The following is a 13,205-nucleotide window of genomic DNA, read 5'->3' as shown; positions in this document are numbered from 1 at the left end:
AAAGCAACGCACACATTGTGCTACGTGTGCAGCTTTTTTTTTTGTATGCTGCCTCTAAGCACTGTCTTGAGAATTTGAACCTCTAATGAATAAGCTAAGGAGCTTCAATTCCCTGAAAGCACCACAAATATTTATGTGACCAGTTCAAAAGCATGTGAAAAACAAAACTAAAAAATTGTCATCGAAATTTTTTATGGCAGTCTTGTGGTACCAAATATTACCGATGCATTAGCACACACTATGGCCCAGTGCTGTAGTAAGTTGAGTAGTATATTCAACACTGGCTTTGTACACTGATCATACTTAGCATTTCATCAAATATGCATAACTTTACCACAGCATACCTGGTACACCAATCGCCACACTGTATACCAGGAAAAATGTAAAAATGGAGAGAAAATTCCAAGAAAGAAGTACTTACACCGGAAATTGCTCGTCCCATTTGGGATTGCAGGTACTTTTGCTGTACTCTGTTTTGACAGGAACTCCACCATCAACACTGAGCTCAACATAAGGGTCTGGCTTGAACAGTATTCCAGATGAATTCAACTTTGCTGAAACAACTGCATGGCACAATTAAAGAAAAAGCGTCAGTAAGCGGAGGAACAGAACAAGCCAACAATGAAACCAAAAACTTGCCTGTCACATTAAGTTCAAAAAGAGACCCACTTGAAGAGCCTTCTGACATTTTCCAATTTCCACCTACGACTGGAAAAAAAAAAAATCATTGAAGGAAGCAAAAGCACATGTCATGAGGTTTAGGTAATATATACTCATGTTTGCCCAAAAAGTGCATGTTTATTATGTGGTGGCTGTTGAAGCCTGTTCCTGGCACAAAGTTGTTTGTTTCAGTTGCAGACAATAGCAGTATCATCCATGTTTCATTTCAAGCCTAAGAGGTGGTGGTGTTGCTGCCCTCCCACAGTGCCATAAGTCAGATATAACCATTCATTAATTCCCACTAAATCACCAGCCAAACAGACTTACAAAATTTTTTTACCATTAACTATAGAAAAACGCAATAGCCAACTCTGAATGCTCCTGAAAGCCTGCCACTGATATGTTTCCTTAAAGGGACACTAAAGGCAAATATTAAGTCAACGTTGATTGTTGAAATAGTGGTCCAGAAACCTCGTAGTGCTGCTTTTGTGCCAAGGAAGTGCTTATTTTGAAATAAAATCACGTTTTTAGTGGTCCGCATCGCGTTAGCGCGCTTCAAATCTCCCGCCTGAAAATACGACTTTCATACGTCACTGCTGCCATGCCCAACGTTGCCCGCTTTTACTGCGCGACCGCCGACACTAGTAGCAGCCAAGCGGAAGTAGCGGGACCCATAGTAGCAACAACGGCGCTGCGGCAAAGGCTTGCTTGGATGGGCACATTCAAAGCCTTCAAGTTGCGGTTGGTCTCGTAATCCTCAGTACGAAAGTGCAGCGAGCACACACGCAGAGGTTTTGACTGCTTAGCACACTGGCACAATGGCATGACACTAAGCCACTTCGAGCGTAAGGGTTCATTCCGCGGCACCCAGTGAAAAGACACACCGGTTTCCTTGCTGCAGCACTGGCGTTGTGCACCGTTCGGGCATCCGGCAATATCACACGCATGCGGCATTTTGACGAACTTTCTGTCAGAGCGATTTTCACGAGCGCACAAAATACACACGGCAGTACGCGATCCCGAAACTACCACTGAGACGGGCGAGGCGCAGTTCGGCGAAAACGGAACCTTTCAACCACGCGCGCCGTTCCCCATGGCAACGCCACGGAGGTTTTGTTTTCCATGAATCAAGCGGAAACGAACAAACAGCGTTTTATTACGTCTTTTGATGCTCGGAATGTTCTTTTTTTACTGCTGCTAGCTTGATTACTAGTGCTTTATTGTAGGCCGACTTCCATACGTCATCGGGATCACTTCGAAAATGTCCCACTCGTGGCGCTCATCATGTGATACATTTAGCTTAATTTCTCGGTAAGTAGGGCACTGCTGTTGATAATATTGCCATTTTAGAAGTTGCCATACATTGGGCTTTCACTCTGACATAAATTGTTATTTCCCTTTAGTGTCCCTTTAAGCGCAATTAAAAGCAAAGTACTTCTTTCAGATCTTTTTCTTTTTGTCTTAGCCTTAACTAATTTACAGAACTGCATTGGTATGTCTTTAAACTTTTATTTTACTCTCAACAAACTGACGTGATGTAGTATATCATTACCTTTTATAAAGGGTGTCTTTTTTTTTAGACAATACAGACTTTTTATAAAAATGCTATGACAGCACTTTTTATAAAAATGGTGTGACAGCCCATTGTTTTCGTAAGCGAACTCTACACCGAGGTGGAAAAACCTTGTCGTACCTAAAGTTACATTCAAATGAGTAATTAACAAATTTTTTTTAATTAACTTGAGGGCTGTTGTTTATATGGAAGAGTTGAAGGATGTGACAACTTATGACATGCCCATTTTTTAAAAATCGCAAGAAACTCAAGTAATTTGAGATAATAATCCTCGAAATTCAAGGCCCCGATTGAGGCAATACCGAAACGGAGCGCACCAGGCAAGCGAGAAATCTGTCATCAGTGTTACATCAGAGCGGTAGCTCATGTGACGAACTTTGAAAAAAGGCGTGTCGCAGCACAACATGATCAGGAAAAATGGCAAGCCGTACAAAATACCCAAATAGAGCGTTTATTCTTTGCATTTGGTGTGTAGTGCTTATTCGTTTCTTTTGCGCTGTACCCGAGAAAACCACAGTTTCGACCTTTCCTTGTGCTGTGCAGCCTAAACCTAGACGGCAGCCACGGCGGCGCTACTTCTCGCAGACAAGCCTTTGCACTTCTTTCGAGTTTAACAGAGAAATGGATAAGCACTACATACCAAACAAAAAATAAGCGGTCCAATTGGGTATTTGAGATGGCTTGCCGTTTTTCCTGATCACGTTCTGCTGGGACGCGCCTCTTTCAAAGTTCATCACATGAGCTCATGGCCTGACGTAACCCAGACGACGGATTTCCTGCGCGGCCGGTGCACTCACTTTGGGTATCGCTTCGATCGTGGCCTTGAATTTCGATGGGTATTATCTCAAATTACGTGTGTATTTAGTTATTTTTTTAAAAAATGGGCATGCCATGAATTTTGAAACTACGGCCCTAAAGTTAATAATTAAAAAAGCCGATTAACAAGTTTTTGTTAATTACTCATTTTAATGCAACTTTAGGTGCAGCAAAGTTTTTACACCTCGGCGTAGAGTTCGTTAGCGAAGACAACACGGGCCTGACTGTAATAGCATTTTTATAAAAAATCTGTATAGCCTTAAAAAAAAAACCCTCTGAATACTTTTCTGCATTCGGCTTTGAGTTTATTAATACACACTTATGGCTGTGTTAACCCTTTGCGGTCCGTTGTCGGGCAGCGCCCGACAACGCAACACGGCCGTAGCGGTCCGCTGTCGGGCCCCGCCCGACAAGGGGTTCGTGGTTTAAATTTCGCTGTTTTCTCACCGCGAGTCGCGCGCATTTTTTGTATACATGAAGGGCCATCTCTTGAGGAATAAGTGAGCTTTGTTTGTTGAGGTTTTACTTTTTTGACACTAGGGTGCAGCACTATGATCAGCACGGGGCCTAGAGCGTACCCACTCGCGCGCGCGGTTCGCTGAGAAGCATGGCCACGTTTTCACCGCGTGCGTTTTACGGCGGTGCTTTTAGCGAAAGCGAGGATGACTTTAGTGAGGAAGAGAATTACGTGCCTCCACCAGACAGTGATGACAGTGATTCGACAGAAGTGAGTGACGAAGACGACGACGGCGGCGGTGGAAACCTGCAGTAATAACCCTGGCCTGCACACAGGGGAATGCTTTGAGCGGTATCATACGTTGCCCAAATATCACTAAAAGAGTTGCCTGCAGAATGCAGGAGCAAAATAAATATCCTGTGCGTTTCTCTTCCACAGCTTGTGTTTTTATTCGCGGCGCCAGAAACTGGCGAAATAGTTTCGGACCGCTAGAGCCGGAAAGTGGGTAAAGGTTTTGGACCGCAAAGGGTTAAGAGTGTATGCTGAGCAGTGCCAAGAGGCAGACCAACTCTGCAGTTGCCTTCCATTATTACGCCCAAGGAACCAATGACATATGTACAGTATAGCCAAGCAATGTGGTTCTTTGCTTTTAGAGGGTGGCACATGTGGCAACACATAATGGATGACCATATGAAGTGAAACCATAAGAGCTAAGAAAAAATAGCAGACTACTTAAATTTATCCTTCTTGAATCTATATTTTTCCCCCTTGTTGATGCAATCTTTGCCCTTGTCATTCTTACTGGTCAAACAAAAATGGGCCATCAATTTCATGTTAAAATCTCTTCGAGGGTGGCCCTATCTACAAAAAAATCAGTGATGTCCATAAACCACCGTTATGCGTTACAGGTAGTGCATGAAACATATGATGACCTACGAAGCGAATTGCAGAGAAATTGGCAATAAAAGACACCACAGATGTGCCAACAACCAACCTACTGGGGAGGCTTAGCTGCTATGGTGTAGATAAGCGCAAGGCCAGATGTTCAATACCTGGCCACGGCAGCCACATTTCAACAGAGCCAAAATGTAAAAACATCTCTGTGCTTAGGTTTAGGTGCAAATTAAAGAACCCAAGGGGGCCCAGATTAATCTCAAGTACTCCACTATGGCGATGAGGGTTGCAATGTAGGCTTGTAAGTGAATCATTGAACGGCTTTGATGTAGCACAAAAGGGCACACGGACACGAGAAGGTGCACAAGGACACCACACTCCTGGAAAAACTTTGAAAAGTGAGAGTGCCAATGTGTTGGATGTGTTTCGCGATGGTCTTGATCCCCTAGAAGTGACAGTTGAATGGCCGAACAAGGGGCGTATTAGATTTTTAGACTTAAAAGGGGTGGTGCCGTCAAATTTCGAGGCTATAACAAGCCTGTTGTGGGTTTCCTCTGTATGCAAGGACATTCCACACGAAGGGTCGGACACTGCAAACGTTTAGAACATATTTTAATTCACTTCCAAAGTGTACCTAAATGCCCATTCTCCCGATCGAAACCCATCGCTAGCGCGCCAACACTGACGTAGATCTGTAGGATGGTCAACGAAAGTTGTAGTGACGTCACACCAAGTCTGCTGCAGTAACGTGAGTGACCTCCGGACCTCCGCCACTTCCGCAACGTACGTACAGGCTGTAGTGAACTAGAATATATTCTAATTCACTATAGCACCGGCAAAGCATCGGTTGCTACATCACTCGCCGAGTTTCGATCGCTTCCTGGCTAAGTGCGTCACAGCCTTGTGTGGTCACGTGGCCACGCCTCCTACACTTCTACGTCACTGCCCAACCTCGGTGCCCAGAAACCGAAACCGAAAGTTGTCCACATCCAAATGCGATATTACATTATTTAGCGAGAATAGATGAATCTTGGTGCGTGTATCATGCTTCCTGGAGCTATAGGAAACGCGTACAGCAAAGGATGCGCAAGCCACAAATTTAGTGGCACCACCCCTTTAAGGCTCGTTTGCTTTGACAACCAGCTACGCTGGAGCTATGAACTACTGCTCGAAAAGCTTTGCTCCCGTTTCATTCTAATCATTCCAAATTGACCAAGGGAGGTATCGCAACGGCATGCCTCAGCAACGCATTGCACAAGTCTTGTGCCCACCTAATGATGCATAGCTTCCAGAACCAGATTTCATGCTTGAAAGAATCTGGCTATCCTGACCTGGATCCAGGTGTGCAACAGCCAAAATACGATTTGGAGCAATTTTTGGAGCAGCAAAAGGTTGCTTTTGGAGCATAAAAATCCAAATTTGGAGCAGGTTGTGCAAAAAAAAAAAAAACTGAATTTTTTAGCCCGAAATCCCAAATCTGGAGCAGTATAACAAAGAAGGCTTACTTTTAGAAAAGAAAACAAAAATATGTAAAAGCCATTCAACATCACCTAATTCGTGCACAGTGCACGTGAACACTGCTATTTCAATAAAAGCAGTGCGCTGAGCCACCCACAGTGCGAACAATGACTAAGTCAGTGCAAACAATGACTAAGTCCACATTAGAATTTGCAGGACCTGTCAAATAATTCGACAGGCACTGAAAATGCTAATGTGGACCTGCGAACCTGGCAACCTGGAAATTTGGGAGATTCGTAAAGAAGGAGCAAGTGGGGGTAGCGAAAAAAGAAAACTGGCATACGCTTTTGTCTATTGTTTCTCAAGGACACAGAAACGCCATACACAGCAGCTCCAAATGATTGGCAATAATTTTTTAGATGACAGTGATCATACTAGTACTCGTAATTACACGGTGCATGCACGAATGAGTAATTAAGGAACAAAATGTACTGTGTCCCTGACAGCTAGTACTAATAGCCCCTTCTAAATCTCAGTATGCTTTTCCGCAGGACACCAGTGTACTGCAGCAAAAGTGGCTTAAAAAGCGTTCTGCACGCAATAAAACAAGCATCAGGAAATTTGAGAACTACTGTCCTTTTCTATTGCGATAGCAACTATATGGACACTCTTTTGCCGTCATCTCCCTTATAAAGTCCAAATTGATAACATATCCCTGTGCATAGTATGTTCTACCGTGTACAAAAGCACGCGAGTGTGTGCGACGAACGCGGCTGAAGCAGATATCAAACGAGGCAGCCCATCATCGTCGCTCGGAGGGCGCATGCGATAACACCACTCCGCTCGGGAAGCCTGCCATCGAAGCATAGAGGAAACGGCCCGCCCGATTTGAACGAGCATAAAAAGACGCGAGAGGGGGGCGGGGAGGGGCCATCACTTGAGCAACAACTTTTGGACTTACATTGATTCTAAGGGCACGGTCGCGATCGCTGGCGCGCGCGCTATCTCGGCAGCCATCAGCGGGCGGGTCGTATATCCTGCTACGCGCTGCGCTCTCAATGCGAAGACACTGTGCAGAAAGAGCATCTTTCCCTGGAAACGCCGTATTCTCATACACCAACGTTTTGTAGAGTTATGCGAGATCAGATACAAAAGAGTTTGCTGCCAGCCTCACTTCGTATAGCATTACAATTTGTTGCTATCGCATTCATTGCTTCGTCCTTCCGGTGAAACTGACTTTTTTCTTTTTCTTTCGCGGCGGGTTAGGGTTAGGGTCTGCGCGTCTGTACTGGATGACGATGCCCACACTGCAGATGACCAAGCAAGCCTCCATTTCTCGCTCAAATTTGCACAACTGAGAAAATTTTAAGCTGGTCGGGCATTTTGGCGCAGCGCGGCACAATTTTAACAAATTTCACCGTTTTGGCTCAGCTTGGCACAAAAATAAAGAATGGTATCAAATTGGCACAATTGGTGCAGCTGTTGCATCCCTGCTGGATCCTGGCCTGGTCGATATAAAGAAGAGATCACCTGTCTGATTGTTGAAGCCAAACTTATCGATGGACTTGGTGAGTTGTGTGTTAGTAAAGCATCGAATGCACTGTCCCCTAACGAGTTGGGGTTCTTGTGCATGCGCTGACTTACAGTAGTTTCCTCATCGTGATTTCGCTTAGGTAGAGTGGCCTTTTTTGAGCGTGTTCCAAGCGTTCCCACGTGTTCAACTGTCTGCCTGGCAATGGTGGTATAAAAGCTGCCTGAATTTTCAAAATAAACATGTTGTTGCTAGAAGCGCTGTGTGGTGTCCATATGTGCCTTCTGGTGTCCATGTGCCCTTTCGCACTACATCAAAGCCGTTCCACTATGGCATACCTTGAATTTGACACACAAAATCCCAGAATTTAATGTAATATTTTCTGTGCCAGCAATGAACTGTCACGATTTTATTCGCTCAAATAAAATTTTGAATTCTTTTGTGAGACAATGGTAAATGGAAATGACAAGAAATAAGGCTGATGCATTTAATCATGCAACAAGTCTGCATTGCACTTTAACCACGATGAGACGAAAATTCAATATACTGCAATTTCCTGAGCAAGCCCCCCCCCCCCCCCCCCCCCCAAGGTGAAAAAAAAATCCGACAAGATTTGAAGGGGGGGGGGGCTTGCTTCGTCACGGATCAAAATTCAAGATGGCGGCGGAAAAGCCGCACATGTTTTCAATTAAAGGGACTGTCTACCATCCTTCATCGCTATTCAGTTTTGTACCGCGATAGAAAGAATACCGCCTGAAGTGTTCAACCTTGCAGTGGTTTCTGTGGAAAGTGAGTAGAAAATTTTAAAACAGAATTTTTCGATCTGCGTTCGGTCTTCTTCCATTGGTGTGAATACGCCCCATAACACTGGTTGGTGGACGCGATGACGATTGTAGTGCCGGTAAAACTTAAAACCGAAAGCACATGTCATATTTCTGTAGGATTTCTTTATTTTCGCTGAACACTAATGCAATGAATGTAACAGTCATTTTAAGCGCGCCATTGGTTAAATGAAGCCTTAATATACGATTACAGAACACTCGCTTTGCTATGATTGCAGTCTATGCGTTTATTTTAGCACTGCTGCCGCAATCCAAGCCAAGTCGACCCGGGAAAAACAAAACAGCGCTTTTGGCGCTGTCGCAGACCGTATCAAAAGACGAGACATGCCGTTGGGAAACCTAAGCGAATTAGAAAAGAGAATTTGGAACGCATGAGGGAACACAACTTAGACCCCTATGTCGACGCACCGGACCGCGATGATTCTTCGAGTAGCGCCAGCACAAGCGATGACCCAGACTTTGACACGCCTCCGTCACCGCAAGCGAGGCGCCTTAGAAATGTCGACTGTTAAGTAGGCACTGAACGACTGGGTTCTAATTCATGCAAACCTGTCACGCAGGTGTCGTTGCAAACGCTGCACTGCAATGCCCACAGCAATAGAGTGCGTATGCTGTTGCAGGCAAACGATGTAACGAAACTCCTGTACTGATGTAGCGATGATAAACGTATGCCTTCACAGCGCAGCACGCACGAGACATCCTAACGACAGTGCAGCGTAACGCTACAACCAGCACGGGGTGTTGAAGCAGACGAACTCGAAAGCGGCGGCGTCGGCAGCGCCGCCAGGCGTCTTTTTGAACGCGCGAGATAAAAAAACAGCAAAAATTACTTTTTGACGCAATCGAAAGCTGTTTCAAGAGCGGAAAATACACTCTCAAGTTCTACATGTTTGTTTTTAAGCAAAATAAGTCCACCTGCGTGGATAGTCTGTCACACCTATAGATTGCGGGAATTGCGACCACTTTGCTGTTGGGTGACGCTAGCGGTCATTCTTTCACGGTTTTCAACATCAGATTAAAATTATAATTCTTTTTTTATGGGACGAAAGCGCGCTCGTTGCCGCCGATGTGACGAACGATCTTCTCATTTTCACCACAATCAAAAAAAATTTTCCGAGCGGTAGACAGTCCCTTTAAATGCTTTATTGAATATGTATGCTTTCACTGTCGTTCACCCTCGTTGGGCGAATAAAAACAGTGAACGAAACAGTAAAAATTGCAAGAGGGATGTTTAACTTTAACATAAAAACCATAAATGGTGATTCTCAGGCTGAAAAGCATCCCCCTTCCCTTATCTTTACAAGAAGGCAGCTGCAGTAAAAACCAGTTTAGCCTTGTGCAAGCTATATCATGACAAGCAAAAACAATCTAAGAAATAAAAGCACAAATTACAGACAGGTGCACATTTTTTCAATTGAAATATTACAGAAATAAAAATATCAATCTTTGTACCTCGTTTAACAAAGTTGCTTTTTTAAGACAAGCATGCACATCACGTATACATTATGTACATGTAAAAAGAACAGACCGTTTAGTAACATCTGGGAAACCATCACGTAGACTAGTTTTGGCCCTTGGAAAATAATGCACACCAGTTGAAGGAACGTGGAACTACTACTTCCAGCATACACATCCGTCTCAAGCCAAGTGGAAGAGTGCTTACAATGTTCATTTTTGTTTTCAAACCTTAATAGTGACGTCAGCCTACACGTCAAGTCACAGTACATGTACATGTAGCTCACGCCTTGTCAACACCTGAATTGTTAGGAGCACTCATATAGCCCACATTGGACAACTCTACACAGCTTGTTTTCTACTTCGTGAGCTTAGCATGGTCAAACAGACAATGGTAATCTGAAAAGTACTACTTGCCTAAATTCCGTCAGTAAAGCAGGGGTGTTGCCAAAGGAAACTGTAGAGTACAGCTGTAGTTCATACTGGCCAGCAAGCTAGAAGGGGGCAAAAAGTGCATGAAGAAAAATAATAACCATATGAGCTAGTTTGTTGGACACATTTCAATGAAGATTGCAGCTTTGCTGTCATGCCGTCGGTCAAAAAGCCTTAAAAAAAGCCTAGTCAAAAGTGTTCAAGCCTTCTAAGTATTGACAAAAAAAGAAATACTTATGAGGCTCAAAAAGAAAGTGCACATCTCTGTGGCAGAGGTTGAATGAATGAACAGGCTTGGAGAAAGGAGAACAGAGAATGGTTTTCTGTCACAGGTTCGAGCATACACCAATCTATCTTTGCTACAATTCAAAATGCTTCTATTTTTATTTTGCCTTAAGGTGCCCTCTAGGTGGCAGGTCACACCTAGGATATACTACCCGGCATGATCATGTTTTCTGCTATATAGTAATAATAAGCAGCTGCATCTATACACACATATTATTTGAAAATTACCGGCTCCTACAATTGTCAGAAATGACATGCTTGTTGTAGTCGGAAACTAGACAGTAATACACACTACACAAGCACCGTGGCACACCCTTTTATCAGAGATGCTCGTCAGCTAAGCAACAACTGAAGAATGAAAATTGCCAGTTTTAACAGCGAGAAGCTTGGCTGACGTGACAATACTGGCTGAACTATCTCCTGAACTGCTTTCTAGTGCAGAAATAGGCTTTTACCTGTTTCTACACTGCAATCTTGATATACAATTCTAGACATGTCAGTCCAAGAGGTCAACAGGATTAGCGACACATCTTAATTGATGGAGATATAAGGTTTTTAAAAAGTGTAATAAATGTTCTGTTCTTGATGCATAACAGGGTGTGAAGTGTCACACACACACACACACACACACACACACACACACACCACACACACACACACACACGCACGCACACACACACACGCACACGCACACACACACACACACACACACGTTGCCTAGAGTTCAAAAATATGCCGATGCGACCAAATGCATGTTGCTGACTATTGTATGGAGTAAGTCGCACTCTTTTTTGTGTTCAGCATAATTAGGCATATTTAATTAACTATCTTTTGAAACGCCGAAGCTGGGTGAAAAATTCCAATGAGAAAGTTGTAGATCAGTTCACAAAATGCCCAATTAGACAGTTTCTAATTTAACATCTATTAAGTATATTAGTGTTTTTCTGCTTACTACAGATGCGCGCAAAATACAGAATACCATGTGACATGTCCGCTTGCGTGCCGTGATTGCAGTGCTCTCTAAGGTTCCGCATACAAACGATATGCTTCCCTTGCGGCAGATCATGACAGTGATAAGCAGACACAGTGGTTATCGCTTGTGCTGCTGCTAGCAAATCATGCTTCACCGAACAGCCACCACCGTCATCGCTACCCTGTCGCAGTAGCACACCCGGCTAAATGCTATGGTCGTTTGCAAGCGGAACGTTAGGGAGCACTGCAATCAAGCACTGCACACAGGAGAGCAAGCGGCATGCAATGTGTTTTCTTTTTTTTTATTTTGCGGGCAACTATAATTAGCAGAAAAACACTATTACTTAATGGATAGAAAGTTAGAAACTGTCTAATCGGGTATTTTGCAAACCGATCTACAACTTTCTGATTGGAATTGTTTGGCCATCTTCATCGCTTCAAAAGTTAGTTAATTAAACATGCCTAATTAAGCAATTAAGCAGAACATAAAAATAGTGCGACTTACTCCTGCAATAGTCAACCACATGGATTTGGTCGCGTCGTCATAGAGTGCATCAGCATATTTTTTACACTCTGGCTAAGCATCTTTGTATATATGTATATATATATAAAAATACACACGCACAAAACTTATTATTGAAACGGATTCACAGGTAATCGCATGAAGGGGGCGAACATATTAAGGGGGGTATATACATATATATATATATGTACACACAAAGCTGCCGTTCCACACACATTGCTTGAAATATCGTACTTTTCGATGGCATACACCACATTTGCCTTCAGATAAAGTGTATTGTACATTTCAAAATCACGCAATTACAGAAAAATCGCAGGCACTGAACATATAGTACCTAGGAAGCTGTTGTGAAGCAGAGCATCAGCACTGTAGTCTGCATGTACACATGCATACATACACATACAAATAGTAACAAGTAACATTTCGAGAGGAATTTGGATTCCTCGAACCCCCCTCTCTGGTTATGCACTGTTGTACATAAAAACAATGACAGCCGTGTTTATACTTCATGACCACTGCATATGTCACTGCGTAAGTGTTTCAGTAGAGGAATTACTGTTTCACTGTTATACCTCTCCAGCAAAGTACGTTTAACGTTTCCACTTTAGGAAAATAAAGCTTTCTAGATCATACGTTGCTCTGGCATTTCTATCGCTTAGTGACAACCATAAGCCTTTATCATAAAAAAAAAAGTTTGGTTTCACATCAAGAAAACCTTAATTGATTTCACATACATAGCAGCGCATAGAGCATAGAAGAGGAAACCGTTATATGTATAACGGTTTCCTTTTCACAACTCGCATAGCTTGGACCAATAAGATCTTATGCGGCACAGAGATCACACAACTGAATTCGACGAAGCTGCATATCTAAACTTCTACAAGTGGCTACAACGCTGACGCGTTACGATTACAATGCAGCGAAAAATGTCATGTATGCGTGCCGACGACGAACCTTGATCAGTCGGCTAGAGTTACATGAAGGATGTTTGCCAGCAGATAACGTACCCGTGCAGGTCAGCTGCTCATCGCGGCGACAGGCGTTGAAACTTGCTCTATAGGTACAACGGCAACGACACAGCATCTGGCGCTTCACCGGGTGCAATAACTAACTCTATGTTCACGGACAGTATAGCACAGTGGGCGAGCAGTTATGTCGTTTCGACCTATAAGATGAAAAATCAAGAAATCCGAGCAGAATATCCTGACATCGTTTAGGCCTAATCTGGCCGCAATGCGAGCAGCTACGAAAGTGTTGAGGGCCGATGCGCAAGTGGTGCTACGGGCGCGCGAACATCGCTGCGGTTG

At 43.6% G+C, this 13,205-nt stretch overlaps 1 protein-coding gene across 3 annotated transcripts in view; it reads right to left on the bottom strand.

The window, feature by feature from the left end:
* Positions 1–13,205, bottom strand: part of LOC119376571 (E3 ubiquitin-protein ligase wwp-1) — a 71,427-nt gene that overhangs the window by 57,674 nt on the left and 548 nt on the right. For 2 of the 3 annotated variants that reach the window (XM_037646362.2, XM_037646390.2), the window contains exons 2-4: positions 10,104–10,180; positions 640–708; positions 422–563 (exon numbers count right to left, since the gene is read on the bottom strand). In XM_037646362.2, coding sequence (XP_037502290.1) covers positions 422–563; positions 640–688 — 191 coding nt within the window. In that variant the 5' untranslated portion in view covers positions 689–708; positions 10,104–10,180. The remainder of the gene's footprint in view (positions 1–421; positions 564–639; positions 709–10,103; positions 10,181–13,205) is intronic. The other variant, XM_037646366.2, reaches the window with a different exon arrangement.

Source organism: Rhipicephalus sanguineus, chromosome 1, assembly GCF_013339695.2.
Source record: "Rhipicephalus sanguineus isolate Rsan-2018 chromosome 1, BIME_Rsan_1.4, whole genome shotgun sequence".
NCBI lineage: Eukaryota > Metazoa > Arthropoda > Arachnida > Ixodida > Ixodidae > Rhipicephalus > Rhipicephalus sanguineus.
Note: the sequence above shows the minus strand (reverse complement) of the source record. Positions and strands in the feature narration are given on the sequence as shown.